We start from the raw sequence: 16,516 nt of genomic DNA on the forward strand, positions 1-16,516 counted from the left end.
CTTCCCCCGGGCTGTGCCATCGCTGCTGGAAGCTGGGGAGGGGGGAAAGCCACATTGCGGAGGAGGATTTAGGGTGGGGGGAAATGGTGAGGGAGGCTCCATCCCACCATCTCTCTAACCTTCTTCACCTCAAAACCCACCTCCGCGGCCCCTTCCCAGCCCTTCCCGGTACCCAGCACCGGCACCGGCAGCGACTTCCCCCGGGCTGTGCCATCGCTGCTGGAAGCTGGGGAGGGGGGAAAGCCGCTTGGGGGAGCGGGATTTAGGAGGGTGGGGGGTGGAAATGGTGAGGGAGCCTTCATCTCATCATCTCTCTGAGCTTCTTCACCTCAAAACCCACCTCCGGGGCTCCTCCCAGCCCTTCCCGGTACCCAGCACCAGCAGCGACTTCCCCCGGGCTGTGCCATCGCTGCTGGAAGCTGAGGAGGGGGGAAAGGCGCTTTGGGGACGGGGACTTAAGGTGAGGGAACCTTCATCCCACCATCTCTCTGAGCTTCTTCACCTCAAAACCCACCTCCGGAGCTCCTTCTAAGTCCTTCCCGGTACCCGGCACCGGCTTCCCCCGGGCTGCGCCATCGCTCCTGGAAGCTGGGGAGGGGGGAAAACCGCTTTGGAGACGGGCTGGGGATGATGAGGGAGCCTTCATCCCACCATCTCTCTGAGCTTCTTCACCTTAAAACCCACCTCCGGGGCTCCTCCCAGCCCTTCCCGGTACCCAGCACCGGCTCCGGCAGCGACTTCCCCCGGGCTGTGCCATCCCTCCTGGAAGCTGGGGAGGGGGGAAAGCCACATTGCGGAGGAGGATTTAGGGTGGGGGGAAATAGTGAGGGAGGCTCCATCCCACCATCTCTCTAACCTTCTTCACCTCAAAACCCACCTCCGCGGCCCCTTCCCAGCCCTTCCCGGTACCCAGCACCGGCAGCGACTTCCCCCGGGCTGTGCCATCGCTGCTGGAAGCTGGAGGGGGGAAAGCCGCTTGGAGGACCGGGATTTAGGAGGGTGGGGGGTGGAAATGGTGGGGGAACCTTCATCCCACCATCTCTCTGAGCTTCTTCACCTCAAAACCCACCTCCGGGGCTCCTTCTAAGTCCTTCCCGGTACCCGGCACCGGCTTCCCCCGGGCTGCGCCATCGCTGCTGGAAGCTGGGGAGGGGGGAAAACCGCTTTGGAGACGGGCTGGGGATGGTGAGGGAGGCTCCATCCCATCATCTCTCTAACCTTCTTCACCTCAAAACCCACCTCCGGGGCTCCTCCCAGCCCTTCCCGGTACCCAGCACCGGCACCGGCTTCCCCCGGGCTGTGCCATCGCTGCTGGAAGCTGGAGAGGGGGGAAAACCGCTTTGGAGACGGGCTGGGGATGGTGAGGGAGGCTCCATCCCATCATCTCTCTAACCTTCTTCACCTCAAAACCCACCTCCGGGGCTCCTCCCAGCCCTTCCCGGTACCCAGCACCGGCAGCGACTTCCCCCGGGCTGTGCCATCGCTCCTAGAAGCTGGGGAGGGGGGAAAGCCGCTTGGGGGAGCGGGATTTAGGGGGGTGGGGGGTAGAAATGGTGAAGGAGCCTTCATCCCACCAACTCTCTGAGCTTCTTCACTTCAAAACCCATCTCCGGGGCTCCTTCCCAGCACTTCCCGGGACCCGGCACCGGCTTCCCCCGGGCTGCGCCATCGCTGCTGGAAGGGGGGGGGGGGGAGGAAGGGGGAAGCCTCTTTGGGCACATCCCCGACCCAGCCACCCTTAGGACGAGGATTTAGAGTGTGTGTGTGGGGATGGCAAGGAGAAACCCCCTGGCTGCCACTGCGCTGCCCTTTCCCCGTCTTCCTTCTCTCTTCCCTCCTCACCTCCTGGGTTCATCCCTTTCCCCCCCCCCCCCCCCCCCCCCCCCCCGGGAAGGCGATGGTTTGTTCCGGGACGGACCGGGGCTGGGGGAGCGGGGCTGGGGTTGGTTTACCGTCGCTTCCTTCCTTGTCTCGGCGGCTTTCGCTCCGGGGATTCCTTCACAGCCAGCGCCGGGGTGAGGAGGGAAGGGTTCGGCGAGGCGGGAAAAAGGCTGTGAGGGGAGGCCGGGGAAGGCGCTGCCTGAGGTGGGAAGAAATGGCGGCGGGCGGGATCCAGGCCGGCAGCGCTCGCCGCCGGCTGAGGCTGAGGCACCGGCAGCCACGTCCGTGGCTGCCGGTGCCTCAGCCTCAGCCGGCGGCGAAGGCAAAAGGGGGGAAAGGTGGCTAAAGGAGCCTCAAAACAGCGGCGAGGTAAAGGGGAACCCCTCCGCCCAGCCTTCCCCGGCGCCATTTTCCCTTCACCGCCTCTGTGCGGCCTGAAAGCCGCGGGGGTGGGGTTGGGGCTTTTAGGCCGGGGAAAACCAAACCAAACCAAACCTATAAACCAGGTCAAAGTTTCGGCATGGAATAAAGGTTAAAAATAAAATAATGACTCGTAGGTTTGGTGAACCTCGTGAAAGGTCGGTCTCGCCCCGGCGGCGAGCAGCGGGAGGGGGGAGGTGGTGGAAGTGTCCCCCCCCGGGGGTGGTGTCCCGCCTCAGAACCTTGGCATTAAAGCTTCGAAGGGAAGAATTGTCGGGGTTGGGAGGGACCTCGAGGCTCAGCCAGCTCCAACCCCCCCCCTGCCCTGGGCAGGGACACCTCACACCGCAGCAGGTTGCTCACAGCCACCTCCAGCCTGGCTGCGAACACCTCCAGGCAGGAGGCTGCCACCAGCTCCCTGGGCAGCCTGTGCCAGGCTCTCACCACCCTCCTGGCCAACAACTTCTTCCTCACAGCCAATCTGAATCTTTCCACTTCTAGTTCTGCTCCATCCTCCCCATTCTTATCCCTCCCTGACACCCTCAAAAGTCCCTCCCCAGCTTTCTTGGAGCCCCCTGCAGATCCTGGAAGGCCACAATGAGGTCTCCTCAGAGCCTTCTCTTCTCCAGACTGGATCACACCTTCCCAAAGCTGCAGGAGAGGCTGCAGCCCCCAAAAGGTGTTTGCAGGACTTAGACTGCTGTCTAAGCTGTCAGCTCGTGGCTTGGGCAGCAGCTCTCTGAGCTGGGTGAGGAACTGGCTGGAGGCTGAGCCCAGAGAGTGGTGGGGAATGGTGCCACAGCCAGCTGGCAGCCAGGCACCAGTGGGGTGCCCCAGGGCTCAGTGCTGGGCCCCAGCCTGGTCAACATCTTCATTGATGATCTGGAGGAGGGGATGGAGTCAGTCATCAGCAAGTTTGCAGATGATACCAAGTTAGGAGCAAATGTTGGTCAGTTAGAGGATGGAAAGGCTCTGCAGAGGGACCTCGACCCACTGGACAGATGGGCAGAGGCCAACAGGATGGCATTCAACAGGTCCAAGTGCCAGGGGCTGCACTTTGGCCACAACAACCCCAGGCAGAGCTACAGGCTGGGGGCAGAGTGGCTGAGAGCAGCCAGGCAGAGAGGGACCTGGGGGTGCTGATTATCAGCTGCCTAAACATGAGCCAGCAGTGTGCCCAGGTGGCCAAGAAGGCCAAGGGCATCCTGGCCTGCATCAGGAATAGTGTGGCCAGCAGGAGCAGGGAAGTCATTGTGCCCCTGGACTCAGCACTGGTTAGGCCACACCTTGAGTCCTGTGTCCAGTTCTGGGCCCCTCAGTTTAAGAAGGACATTGAGACACTTGAAGGTGTCCAGAGAAGGGCAACAAGGCTGGGGAGAGGCCTTGAGCACAGCCCTGTGAGGAGAGGCTGAGGGAGCTGGGGTTGTTTAGCCTGGAGAAGAGGAGGCTCAGGCCTCATTGCTCTCTACAACTACCTGAAGGGTGGTTGTGGCTGGGGGGGATTGGGCTCTTCTCCCAGGCAACCAGCACCAGAACAGGAGGACACAGTCTCAAGCTGTGCCAGGGGAGGTTTAGACTCAAGGTGAGGAGAAAGTTCTTCACTGAGAGAGTCATTCATCATCGGAATGTGCTGCCCAGGGAGGTGGTGGAGTCCCCATCCCTGGAGGTGTTCCAGAGGGGATTGGATGTGGCACTTGGTGCCATGGTCTAGCCATGAGGTCTGTGGTGACAGGTTGGACTCGATGATCCTCGAGGTCTCTTCCAACCTTAGTGATACTGTGGAGCCCATGGGGTTTGGGTGCTTGGAAGGGGTAGGTTTGCTTCTAAGATGCCTGAACCCATGGGGAGCACATTGGCTGCTGAGGGCATCTAGGACAAAAACAAAGTGAAGGGTTTGAGAGAGGAAAGGTTCTGAAAGCACTGCTGGAGCTCCAGACACGAACCACAGCACCTGTGGGAGAGGAGGTGGATGAACAATGAACCTGCCTGGTGTTAGCTCAGGGTCAGTGGGCACCTGACAGGGGTGAAAGGTGGTTTGTAACACACTCATGGCACGCACAGGACCTGGAAGGAGAGGAAAGGATGACAATCCCAGAATGTTAGGGGTGGGAAGGGACCTCTGGAGCTCCCCAACTCCCTCAGTCTTTCCTCAGAGCAGCTCCAGCCCTCTGCTCATCCTTGTGGCCCTTCTCTGGACACCTTCCAGCACCTCCAGATCCCTCTTGTAATAGGGGCTCCAGAACTGGACACAGGTGGGGTCCAGGTGGGGTCTCACCAGAGCAGAGTAGAGAGGAAGAATCACCTGCCTCGACCTGCTGGCTATGCTTCTCTTGCTGCAGCCCAGGATGTGATTAGGATGGGGTTTGTTTGGTTTGGGGGTTTCTCTGGAAGTCCTAACTCTGAGTTTACCACATTTACTTCTCTCCCTAGTGTCCCAAAGCCACCATGTCCAGCAAGAAGGCCAAGACGAAGACCACCAAGAAGCGCCCTCAGCGCGCCACCTCCAACGTCTTCGCCATGTTCGACCAGTCCCAGATCCAGGAGTTCAAGGAGGCCTTCAACATGATTGACCAGAACAGGGATGGCTTCATTGACAAGGAGGACCTGCACGACATGCTGGCCTCCCTCGGTAAGGTCACCTCTCTGCTCGTGGCTGTGCAGCAGAGAGAATGGAATGGAATGGAATGGAATGGAATGGAATGGAATGGAATAGAATGGAATAGAATAGAATAGAATAGAAATAGAATAGAATAGAAATAGAATAGAATAGACCAGACCAGACCAGACCAGGTTGGAAGAGACCTTCAAGGTCATCGAGTCCAACCTATCATCCAACACCACCCAATCAGCTAACCCATGGCACCAAGCATCCTGTCAAGCCTCACCCTGAACACCCCCAGTGACGGCGACCCCACCACCTCCTCAGGCAGCCCATTCCAGTGGGCAATCACTCTCTCTGTGTAGAACTTCCTCCTAACCTCCAGCCTAAACCTCCCCTGGTGCAGCCTGAGACTGTGTCCTCTTGTTCTGGTACTGGTTGCCTGGGAGAAGAGACCAACCTCTGCCTGACTACAACCCCCCCTAAGGTAGTTGTAGACAGCAATAAGGTCACCCCTGAGTCTCCTCTTCTGCAGGCTAAGGAACCCCAGCTCCCTCAGCCTCTCCTCACAGGGCTGTGTTCCAAGCCCCTCCCCAGCTTTGTTGCCCTTCTCTGGACACGCTCCAGCAAGTCAACCTCCTTCCTAAACTGAGGAGCCCAGAACTGGACACAGGACTCAAGGTGTGGCCAAACCAGTGCAGTGTACAGGGGCAGAATGACCTCCCTGCTCCTGCTGGCCACACTCTTCCTGCTGCAGGCCAGGATGCCCTTGGCCCTCCTGGCTGCCTGGGCACACTGAACACAGATCTGGGCACACAGATCTGTGCTGCTCTGCTGATGGTGACTCAGCCTGGGCCAGCTCAGGGCGGCTGTCGCCGTCCCCGTGGTGCCCTCGGGCGGCTGTCGCCATCCCCGTGGTGCCCTCAGGCAGCCGTCGCCGTCCCCGTGGTGCCCTCGGGCGGCTGTCACCGTCCCCGTGGTGCTCCTCGGGCAGCTGTCGCCTCAGGCTGGAGATGAGGAAGCAATTCTTGACAGTGAGGGTGGGGAGACACTGGAGCAGCTTGCCCAGGGAGGTGGTGGATGCCCCCTCCACAGGGCATCCACAAAGCTGGCTTGGGTCTGGCCTGGAGCAGCCTGGGCTGGTGGGAGGCTTCCCTGCCCGTGGCAGGGGGGTTGGAGCTGGGTGATCCTTGAGGTGCCTTCCCAGCCCATTCTGTGACCTCTTGGTCGGGAAGCTGAAGCAGCCCTGCCTGCCTGCCTTTGCAGGGAAGAACCCAACGGATGAGTACCTGGATGCCATGATGAACGAGGCCCCAGGCCCCATCAACTTCACCATGTTCCTCACCATGTTTGGGGAGAAGCTGAACGGCACCGACCCCGAGGACGTCATCAGGAACGCCTTCGCCTGCTTCGACGAGGAGGCCACAGGTACAAGGCTGGCGCTCAGCTGCTTGCTGGGGGCACATTAACGTTGTTTGTTTGGGTGATGGTTGCACCTTTCCAGTGAGGTGTGACCCAGCTGGCAGCCTCTAGCACCTGGGGAGAGCCTGACCTGATCCACAGCTTGAGTTCTGTGCTTGGGCTGCTTACGAAGCGGAGACAGAACGATTGAGGTCACCGCTGAACCATGGCCCTCAGCATCACAGCTCCCTGGATTCTGAATTCTGGGGACTCCACCACTGCCCTGGGCAGCCTGGGCCAGGCCTTGACCACCTTTTTGGGGATGGAATTGTTCCTCATGTCCAACCTGAACCTCCCCTGGGGCAACTTGAAGCTGTTGCCTGTTGTCATACCATCCTAGAGCTCTTTTGGTTGGCAGAGACCTTTAAGGTGATTGAGGCTGATGGGTTCCCAGAGAAGAGTTGCTCTCACTTGTAGCTTGAGAGAAGGTTCTCATTTGCTCCTTGGGAGCAGAGACCACCCCCCACCTGCCTGCAGCCTCCTTTCAGGGAGCTGCAGAGGTGTGAGCAGCATTTTGAAGAGGTGAAATGTTGTAGCCTCTGTGCTAGAGATGCCACCACACCTCCAGCTTCCCAGTGTCCACCGGAGCCCTTGCAGCCAAGCTGTGTGCTCCCAGCCTTTTCCAGGCCGGGATCCCTTTTTCCTGGCAGTTCTTTCCAGGCTGTGTATTTTTAGCACCTTTTCAAAGAGCATCCCCTTCCTGCTGAGGTGGAGGCAAACGGCCCCTTCTGTTGGAGAGGCCCTTTTCAGATGCTAATCGACTTCCTCCCTCTGCAGGGCCATCTCCTCAGCCTCTCCTGGAGAAGGAAGTCGTTGTTAGGAAGTTAATTATTGTCTCTCCGCAGGTTGTCTGACTCACTCTGGGCTCTTTTTTTGTGGGCACCAAAAGAAGAGGCTGCCAGTTGGGGTATAAAGCCCGTGATTGTGCTGCCAGCTCTTTTCAGCTGTGACCTTGTGGTTCTGTGCAAACAATAAGTGACTAGTTGAGGCCCCCGGGGAAGCTGATAAGATTGAGCTGCTTATCTTGCACCTCTGCCTGCTTAATGTTTTAGTCTAGGTCTGGGGATCATCTGAGGATCATGGTTCTCCTTTGGTGCCTTGGGCCATCCTCAAGCTTTAAGCAGCTGAGTTCTGCTCTTCTGTTGGGTTTTGATGTGTAATGCTCAAAGTGCAGGCTTCAGAACAGTCCCAGGGTGGGTCCCAGTGTGGTTGGAAGGTTAGGGGAAGCACCTCCAGTGACATCTCCTTACCATCACAGGATGGCTTGGGTTGGAAGGGCCTTTGGAGGTCATCTGCTCCAACCTGAATGGATTGAAGCTTGAGGAGGGCAGACTGGGACTGGAGGTTAGGAAGAAATTTGTGACAGTGAGGGTGGGGAGACACTGGAACAGGCTGCCCAGGGAGGTGGTTGAGGCCCCATCTCTGGAGACATTCAAGGTTGCTCTGAGCAGCCTGATCCAGTGGAGGATGCCTCACCTCTGGAGCTGCATCCTGAGGTTAATGCAGTTACTCTGATAACTGAACCCATAAGGTGAACATGAAACTTTAGGATGGGTCGACTCTTATGTCAACTCTTATGTTGCCCTCACAGTGAGGAAGTTCCTCCTCAGGTTGAGGTGGAACCTTCTGTGCTGGAGTTTCCATCCATTGCCCCTTGTCCTGTCCCAGGGTGCCACTGAGCAGAGCCTGTCCCCTCCCTCCTGACCCCTCAGATATTGATAGACATTGATTAAATCCCCTCTCACTCTTCTCCACACTAAGAGATTGGGATGGGGAAAAAAGTTCTTGGCAGTGAGGGTGGGGAGACTCTGGAACAGACTTCCCAGGGAGGCTGTGGGTGCCCCACCTGGGGTTGAAGCAGTAACTCTTAGGACTAAACCCATGGGTTGAACGTGGCCTGCATCAGGAATGGTGTGGCAAGCAGGAGCAGGGAAGTCATTGTGCTCTGCATTGGTTAGGCCACAGCTTGAGTCCTGTGTCCAGTTCTGGGCCCCTCAGTTTAGGAGGGACATTGAGAGACTTGAAGGTGTCCAGAGAAGGGCAACAAGGCTGGGGAGAGGCCTTGAGCACAGCCCTGTGAGGAGAGGCTGAGGGAGCTGGGGTTGTTTAGCCTGGAGAAGAGGAGGCACAGGGGAGACCTCATTGCCCTCTACAACTCCCTGAAGGGAGGTTGGAGCCAGGAAGGGGTTGGGCTCTTCTGTCTAGCAACCAGCAGCAGAACAAGAGGACACAGTCTCAAGCTGTGCCAGGGAAGTTTAGGCTGGAGGTGAGGAGAAAGTTCTTCGCAGAGAGAGTCATTCACCATTGGGATGTGCTGCCCAGGGAGGTGGTGGAGTCCCCATCCCTGGAGGTGTTCCAGAGGGGATTGGATGTGGCACTTGGTGCCATGGTCTAGTCATGAGGTCTGTGGTGCCAGCTTGGACTCGATGATCTTTGAGGTCTCTTCCAACCTTGGTGAGACTGAAACCCAGGGATGGTTCGACTCTTCTGTCAGCTTCTGTGCACTGAAGGTGGAAGAGGGGAGACTGAGAGTGGAGGTTGGGGGAAAATTGGTGGCAGTGAGGGTGGGGAGACCCTGGCACAGGCTGCCCAGGGCGCTCTGGGTGCCCCCTCCCTGGAAGCGTTCCGGGCCGGGCCGGTGGGAGCTGTCCCCGCCCCGGGCAGGGGGGTCGGACCGGCCGGCGTCGGAGGTCCCCGGCGGCCCAAGCCGGGGCAGCCCGCCGCCCGAGCCCTCTCCCTGTGCCGCGCAGGCTTCATCCAGGAGGACTACCTGCGGGAGCTGCTGACCACCATGGGCGACAGGTTCACGGACGAGGAGGTGGACGAGCTGTACCGGGAGGCTCCCATCGACAAGAAGGGCAACTTCAACTACATCGAGTTCACGCGCATCCTCAAGCACGGCGCCCGCGACAAGGACGACTGAGCCCGCCCCCCGCCGCGCCCCCCGCTCTCTCCTCTCTCTGTTTCTTGCCAGCACCCGTTCTGCAACCATTTTTCACCCTTCCTTCCAGCTTTTTCCCCTCTGAGGACTCTGGGGCTGCACCTCGGTGGCAGAATGGTGGAGGTTGGAGCTGATGATCTCTGAAGGTCCCTTCTGACCTTAGGGTGCTGTGTGAGCTGGAAGCGTGGGCAGGGAGAGGGGACGCAAAGTGGTAGTGCAAACTGGAGCGCTGCACACGGACTGCGGCCCAGGAGGTGCCGCCCCAGCTGGAGGAGAAACTTCTCTGGTGCTGGAGGCCTGGAGCAGGCTGCCCAGAGAGATTGTGGAGTCTCCTGGTGTGGAGAGCTTCCAACCCGCCCTGGGCGCTGTGCTGCTGCGCAAGCTGCTGGGGGGGCCCTGCTGCAGCAGGGGGGCTGGACCAAGTGATCTCCACAGGTCACTTCCCACCCCACCACTCCACGATCACAAGAAGCCCAGGTAAGGATGCCAGAGCTGCTGCTCCCTACCCAGATGAATTTCCCCTGCCCAGCTCACAGCCTGCTCTGTGAAGCACAGCATGCAGATTTCTCACACTAGTTGCCCACTCTTTGTCTAACCAGAGCTGTAAATATTTTTGCAGTGCTGTTGTCACCTCTTCTGGCCTTAAAAATAAAAGGTTGGTCACGCTGCTGGGGGTGCTCCAGCGCTTGCTTCTCTGAGCACAGCCAGGCAGAGGTTTCCCTCCTTCAACTTCTGCTGCACTTTAATGATTCCTGCCCCAAACTTGCTCATTAAGTGTTTTAAAGCACGGGGAGGGAGCTGAGGGGGTCCTTTGCCACCTTGGCACCTCCCCTTTCCTGCCAAATTGGGGTAGTAAATGCTGTTCCACTGCTGAGGCACCACAACAGGTTGCCAGGAGAAGTTGTGGAGGCTCTGAGCCTGGAGGTGTTGAAGGCCAGGTTGGATGAGACCTTGATCAAGCTGGGCTGGTGGGAGGTTTCCCTGCCTATGGCAGGGGGTTGGAACTGGACGGTCTAGAAGCTCCCTCCAACCAAACCCATTCCATGAATCTCTGACCAAGCCAGGACTGCCTTCTCGGCAGGACAGCCCCACACAAAACTCTGCCAGCCGTCAGACAAAGCTCTGCAGCTCCTGCTGTCGCCTGCCCCCGAGCTGCCCACAGCAGATGAACCCCTCCCTCAACACCTGCATGAACGCAGCGCCCCCCACCCCCTCTGACAGGGTTCCTGCTGCCACAGCCAGCTGGCGGCCAGGCACCAGTGGTGTGCCCCAGGGATCAGTGCTGGGCCCCATGCTCTTTAACATCTTTATTGATGATCTGGATGAGGGCATTGAGTCCATCATCAGTAAATTTGCAGATGACACCAAGCTGGGGGCAGGAGTTGATCTGTGAGAGGGTAGGAGAGCTCTGCAGAGGGACCTTGCCAGGCTGGGCAGATGGGCAGAGTCCAAGGGCAGGAGATTGAACACAGCCAAGTGCCAGGTTCTGCACATTGGCCACAACAACCCCAGGCAGTGCTACAGGCTGGGGGCAGAGTGGCTGAGAGCAGCCAGGTGGAGAGGGACCTGGGGGTGCTGGTTGATGGTAGGCTGAACATGAGCCTGCAGTGTGCCCAGGCAGCCAGGAGGGCCAATGGCATCCTGGCCTGCATCAGGAACTGTGGCGAGCAGGAGCAGGGAGGTCATTCTGCCCCTGTACACTGCACTGGTTAGGCCACACCTTGAGTCCTGGGTCCAGTTCTGGGCTCCTCAGTTTAGCAAGGAGGTTGACTTGCTGGAGCATGTCCAGAGAAGGGCAACAAAGTTGGTGAGGGGTTTGGAACACAGCCCTGTGAGGAGAGACTGAGGGAGCTGGGGTTGCTTAGCCTGGAGAGGAGGAGGCTCAGGGGAGACCTTATTGCTGTCTACAACTACCTGAAGGGGGGTTGTAGTCCAGCAGAGGTTGGTCTCTTCTCCCAGGCAACCAGTACCAGAACAAGAGGACACAGTCTCAGGCTGCGCCAGGGGAGGTTTAGGCTGGATGTTAGGAGGAAGTTTTACACAGAGTGATTGCCCATTGGGATGGGCTGCCCAGGGAGGTGGTGGGGTCGCCGTTGCTGGGGGAGTTCAGGACGAGGCTTGACAGGATGCTTGGTGCCATGGTTTAGTTGATTAGGTGGTGGTGGATGATGGGGTGGACTCGATGATCTTGAAGGTCTCTTCCAACCTGGGTTATTCTATTCTATTCTCTCTGTGCCGTGTCACTGCCCGCAGCCAGCGGCAGGTGGCAGCCCAGCTCCTGACGCGGCTCGGCCCGCAAGGACCTCGCCGGCGGCTCCTGGGGGCTTTGCAGTCCCGCAGAGGACACCGCGGCAGCTGCTGCACCTTCTCAGACCGCGCCTTCGCCATGTGCCCAGGTTGGGCTCTTGGATCAAATGGCTGCAGGAAGGGAGGAGAAGGAAGTCGCCTGCAAAACGTGGGTGAGCCCACCCGCAGTGCTGGGGCAGCTCTGGAGCCCTCGGCACCGGGGACCTGTTGGAGCAGAGCCAGAAGAAGCCGCAGCAGTGCTGGGAGGGCTGGAAGCCCTCTGCTGGGAGGCCAGGCTGGGGCAGTTGGTGCTGTGCAGCCTGGAGAAGGCTCCAGGAGACCTGGTGGCCTTTCAGTGCTTCAAGGGGTGAGCAGAAAGCTGGGGACAGACTTTTTCTCAGGGCCTGAGGTGCCAGGCCAAGGGGGGACGGTTTGGACTCCAAGAGGGAGATTGGGAATGGAGAGAAGGGAGAAATGTTTGCCCCTGAGGGTGGGGAGGGCCTGGCCCGGGCTGCCCAGAGAGCTGGGAGCTGCCCTATGGCTGACAGCACTGCAGGTCAAGTTGGTTGGGGCTCTGAGCACACTGCTGTAGCTGGGGATGTCCCTGCTGACTATGGAGAGTTGAGGCTAGATGACCTGGAAAGGTCCCTGCAGTCCAACCCAGTCACTGGTTGTATGTCTAAAGCTGGTGAGTTTGCAGAGGCCTGAAGATGACCTGGGCACATCCTGCTAACTCACAGCAGGTGCTGCTCAAAGAATTATAGAGTGGGTTGGGTTGGAAGGAACCTCTGGAGCTCCCCCAGCCCAAGCCCCTGCTCCAGCAGGGCTCCCACAGCAGCTTGCCCAGCAGCACAGTGCCCGGGGGTGGGGGGTTGGAAGCTCTCCACACCAGGAGACTCCACAACCTCTCTGGGCAGCCTGCTCCAGGCCTCCAGCAGCCTCACATCAAACATTTTTCTCCTGTTTCAGATGGAACTTCCTGGGTTCCACTTTGTGCTCCCTGGAGGTGCTCAAGTCCAGGCTGGATGAGGCCTTGAGCAGCCTGGGCTAGTGGGAAGTGTCCCTGCCCATGGCACGGGGTTGGGAGTGGATGGTCTTGAAGGTCCCTCCAACCAAACCCATTCTGTGACTCTGTCCCTGCTCAATGCAGTGAGGTTGGACAAGAAACCTTGGAGGGTCCCTTCCATGCCAGTGCAATCTATGACCTTCCAAGCATCCCCAGGAAGAACATCATCCCCAACCACCTCCTGCTTTCCCAGCACACTTCACCTCCTGCCCCCAGGTGCCCATCTTGCCATGTGTTGTCCTGTTGCCATGCACCCAGGGTCAGGTCTGTGCTCCCAGCCAATAGACCCAAGTGTCTGAGCTCTGGTGTCCTGTGTAGATACCACCAGCCCCCGAGCTCTTCCTCAATCCTGAAGGTGTTTGAGCTGCTGGGAATGTGCAAAGCCTGCCTTATCAGCTGCTTGGGATCTTACCTGCAGCTGAGGCCCCGGCTGTGGTAGATCTCCCTCCCCAGAGGGGCTCAAGCCCCAGGCATCTGGAAAGCCTGGAGCAGGAAGGGAAGATGCAGGCCCCTGATATGTGGAAGGCTTTGAGGTGCTTGCATAAAGGGTGACCTGGGAGAGAAGCATCCCCGGAGGTGTTCCAGAACCCTGTGGCCACGGCACCTGGGGACACAGTTTGGTGGCCATGGTGGTGTTGGGTTGATACTGGGCTGGATGGATCTTGGAGATCTTTTCCCACCCAAACAGTGCCAGGATTCTACAAGCCATAATAAAGCCCCTTCCCCCTCTGTGTGTGTCCAGCTTCTGTCAGCTCAGTGCTCAGACTCCTCACAGCTCCCAGGGAAGACCTTGCTGCAGGGCCTTCAGGTGGACTTCAGCCCGGGGAGCTGTGTCCCTGGGTGTCAGCAGCCGTTGGGCAAGCCCCGGTGAGGTCAGCTGTTTAAATAGCTGTGTGTAAATAACTGCTGAGCAGGCAGCTGGGGACACAGGAAGCGAAGCACTCCTCTCCCACTCCAGAAGGGCTTAGCTCCAGGACATCGCTGCAGGGCTCCAGGAGCTGGAACGTTCCCTTGGGATGTCTCTCACTCCATGAGTAAGCGGCACATGCTTGTTGCAGCTGATGACCTGCGTTACCTCGGGATGACTCCACCAGGCTGCAAGATCACAGCTTCCAAAAGTTTTCACAGCAGGGGGGGTGGGGTGGGCGGGAAAGAGCTCATGAGAGGATGATGACAGAGAGAGAAAGATGACAAAGCCTTAAGGAGGGTCCTTAAGGAGGACTGGAGCGGTCCTGCTGACAGTGGGAATTACAAAGCTGCTCCGGGTCATCCCCTCCTGCCTGCAGAGCCAGCACTTGGGGAAAACTCCTGCCAGAAGAGGTTGGAAATGCAAGGACAAGCCCCCAGTCCCACATGGAGGGGTGGGAAGGGACCTCTGGAGCTCCCCCAGCCCAAGCCCCTGCTCCAGCAGGGCCCCCCCAGCAGCTTGCCCAGCAGCACAGTGCCCAGCGGGGGCTGGAAGCTCTGCTCCAGGCCCCTCAGCAGCTTTGCAGCCTCCCCATGATTCTGTCTATCAGTTCCCTGTTTCTCTCGGACTGGGGAGCACAGCACTCGACCCAGCACTGCAGCTGTGGCCTCACCAGAGCAGAGAGTGAAGAGAACCTCCTTTGACCTGCTGGCCACACTCTCCTCCATGCCTCCCAGCAGACCTTCAGCTTTCTTGGCCACCAGGACACACTGATGGCTCCTGGGGAACTTTTCTCGCTGCGACTGGGGCGCAGCTTTCTCTGCTGCACCTGGAGAGATGCTTGGAGCACCGAAGCTGATGCCCCACCATGATCATTTTCTTCATCTTCAGTGCCAGCTTCACCCCCTGCAGCTCCAAAGCTGCTGGGAAGGGTTTGGAGTGGACTACCAACATCTGCAAATGGACCTCAGCCACGCCAGTGGCTGCTGGAGCAGCCCCAGCCCAAAGGAGCAGCGTTGGCCACCTAAGGGCTTGCTGCACCCATGGTGCAGGTGGTGAGGGTGAGCTGATCTGCTCCCCTGGGTGGAGCCCTGCAGAGATCGTTGATGACTAAGTCGTCAGCGCTGAGGGAGGTGTGCAAGACACCTAAGGTGACAGCTAAGAGGTATTGGCTGCTTTGCTCTACCTCCTAGACATCCCCTGAGGCCCTGCAATCCAGAAGGCCAATGAGTGCAGACTGACGGGATGGTTTGGGATGGTTTGGGATGGAAGGGATCTTTGAGATCATCAAGGCCTCATCCAACCTGGCCTTGAACACCTCCACAGAGGGGGCACCCACAGCCTCCTGGGCAACCTGTGCCAGTGTCTCTTCTGCTGGATTTTAAGTGCTGGGAGAGTTCCCTCCAGCACCACTCAGTGAGCTCAGAGAGCTGCTGGAGAGAGCCCAGGGGAGGCTGCAGAGCTGCTGAGGGGCCTGGAGCAGCTCTGGCAGCAGCAAAGGCTGAGAGCCCTGGGGCTGAGCAGCCTGCAGGAGAGCAGCCCCAGAGGGCAGCTGAGCAATGCTCAGCAAGAGCTGAAGGAGCTGTGGGGGGCAAGAGGCTGGGGCCAGGCTCTGCTGAGTGGGGCCCAGGGCCAGGCCAAGGGGCAGAGCCTGGAAGCCAGGAGGTGGCAGCTGAGCAGGAGGAGAAAGTGGTTTGGGGGGAGGCTGCTGGAGGCCTGGAGCAGGCTGCCCAGAGAGGTTGTGGAATCTGCTGGGGTGGAGAGCTTCCAACCCCCCCTGGGCACTGTGCTGCTGGGCAAGCTGCTGGGGGGGCCCTGCTGGAGCAGGGGCTGTGCTGGGGGAGCTCCAGAGGTCCCTTCCCATGCCTCCATGCTGGGGTTCTGAGGTTCTGCATCTGAGCAGCTTACAGAAGCTCAGGCACAGCCTTCAGGGCCAGGGCTGCCACTATGGTGTCAAGTCCCAGTAGTCAAGGAGATGGAGCTGGCTGAAGCTGTTTGTGGTGAGAGCAGGGGGCCAAGGAGACATGGCCTGGTGGAGGCAGGGAGGTCAAGAGTCTTCAAGTGGTAAGGTGGCCTGAAGTTGTGCCAGGGGAGGTTCAAGTTGGACAGGAGAAACAATTTCTGTGCTGCACGAGAGGCCATGGACTGGCAGAGGCTGCCCAGGGAGGTGGTGGAGTCACCATCCCTGCAGGTGCTCAAGAACCTGTGGCCACAGCCCCTGAGGACGTGATTTGATGGCCGGGGTGGGGTTGGACTGGATGATCCCAGAGGGCTTTTCCCACCCAAACAGTTCCACTGGTCTGTGACACAGTTTGTAGAGGGGCCTGAGGTACTGCAGTCACCATTCCTGGGACCCCACAGCCCAGCAGAGCTGGAAGGGATGGCTCTGCCACCCTTAAAAACAGAGCCCCAGATCAAGGGGAAAAGAAAAGTTTATTTTCTTCCTCCTCAGAAATGTGACCTTGCTGAAGAACAACAAACCCAGACCAGCCCAAACCCCACGGATGAAAACCCAACCCACACCAGCCTCCAAGGAAAACAAAAGACACGGGGAAAGGAGAGATCTAAAACGGGGGAGGGGGAGGAGAAACAGAAAGGAAACAAAACGGGGGGAGGAAGACAACAGAAAGGGAGAAGCAAAAGAAACAGAGGGGGGAAGGGAGAAAAAAACAGGGAGGGAGAGAGGGGGGAAAAGGCAAAGAAAAAGGGGGGGGGAGAAAGGGGGAAAATAGGGGCATAAGGTGGGGCAAAAAGGGGAAGGAAAAAGGGAGGTGGAAAAGGAAAAGGAGGCCAAGAAAAAAGGGGAGTGGGGCAAAAATGAGAGGATAAAAATGGGGAGGGAAAGAGGCAAAAAGAAATAAAGGGGGGCAAAAAGGGGAAGGAAAAAAGGGGGGGGAAGGAAAGGAAAAGGGGGGCAAGAAGAAAGGGGAGGGGGTGAACATGAGAGGATCAAAA

At 58.7% G+C, this 16,516-nt stretch overlaps 1 protein-coding gene across 1 annotated transcript; it reads left to right on the forward strand.

The window, feature by feature from the left end:
• Nucleotides 1-1,923: 1,923 nt before the first annotated feature.
• On the forward strand, nt 1,924-9,990 carry LOC104303670 (myosin regulatory light chain 2, smooth muscle minor isoform). Its single transcript, XM_054164160.1, has 4 exons — nt 1,924-2,015; nt 4,732-4,930; nt 6,167-6,328; nt 9,112-9,990. The coding sequence occupies exons 2-4, from the start codon at nt 4,747-4,749 to the stop codon at nt 9,282-9,284; spliced, it is 519 nt and encodes a 172-aa protein (XP_054020135.1). The 5' UTR covers nt 1,924-2,015; nt 4,732-4,746; the 3' UTR covers nt 9,285-9,990.
• The last annotated feature ends 6,526 nt before the right edge of the window (nt 9,991-16,516 follow it).

The sequence above is a fragment of the Dryobates pubescens genome, chromosome 9 (genome assembly GCF_014839835.1).
Source record: "Dryobates pubescens isolate bDryPub1 chromosome 9, bDryPub1.pri, whole genome shotgun sequence".
Taxonomy (NCBI): domain Eukaryota; kingdom Metazoa; phylum Chordata; class Aves; order Piciformes; family Picidae; genus Dryobates; species Dryobates pubescens.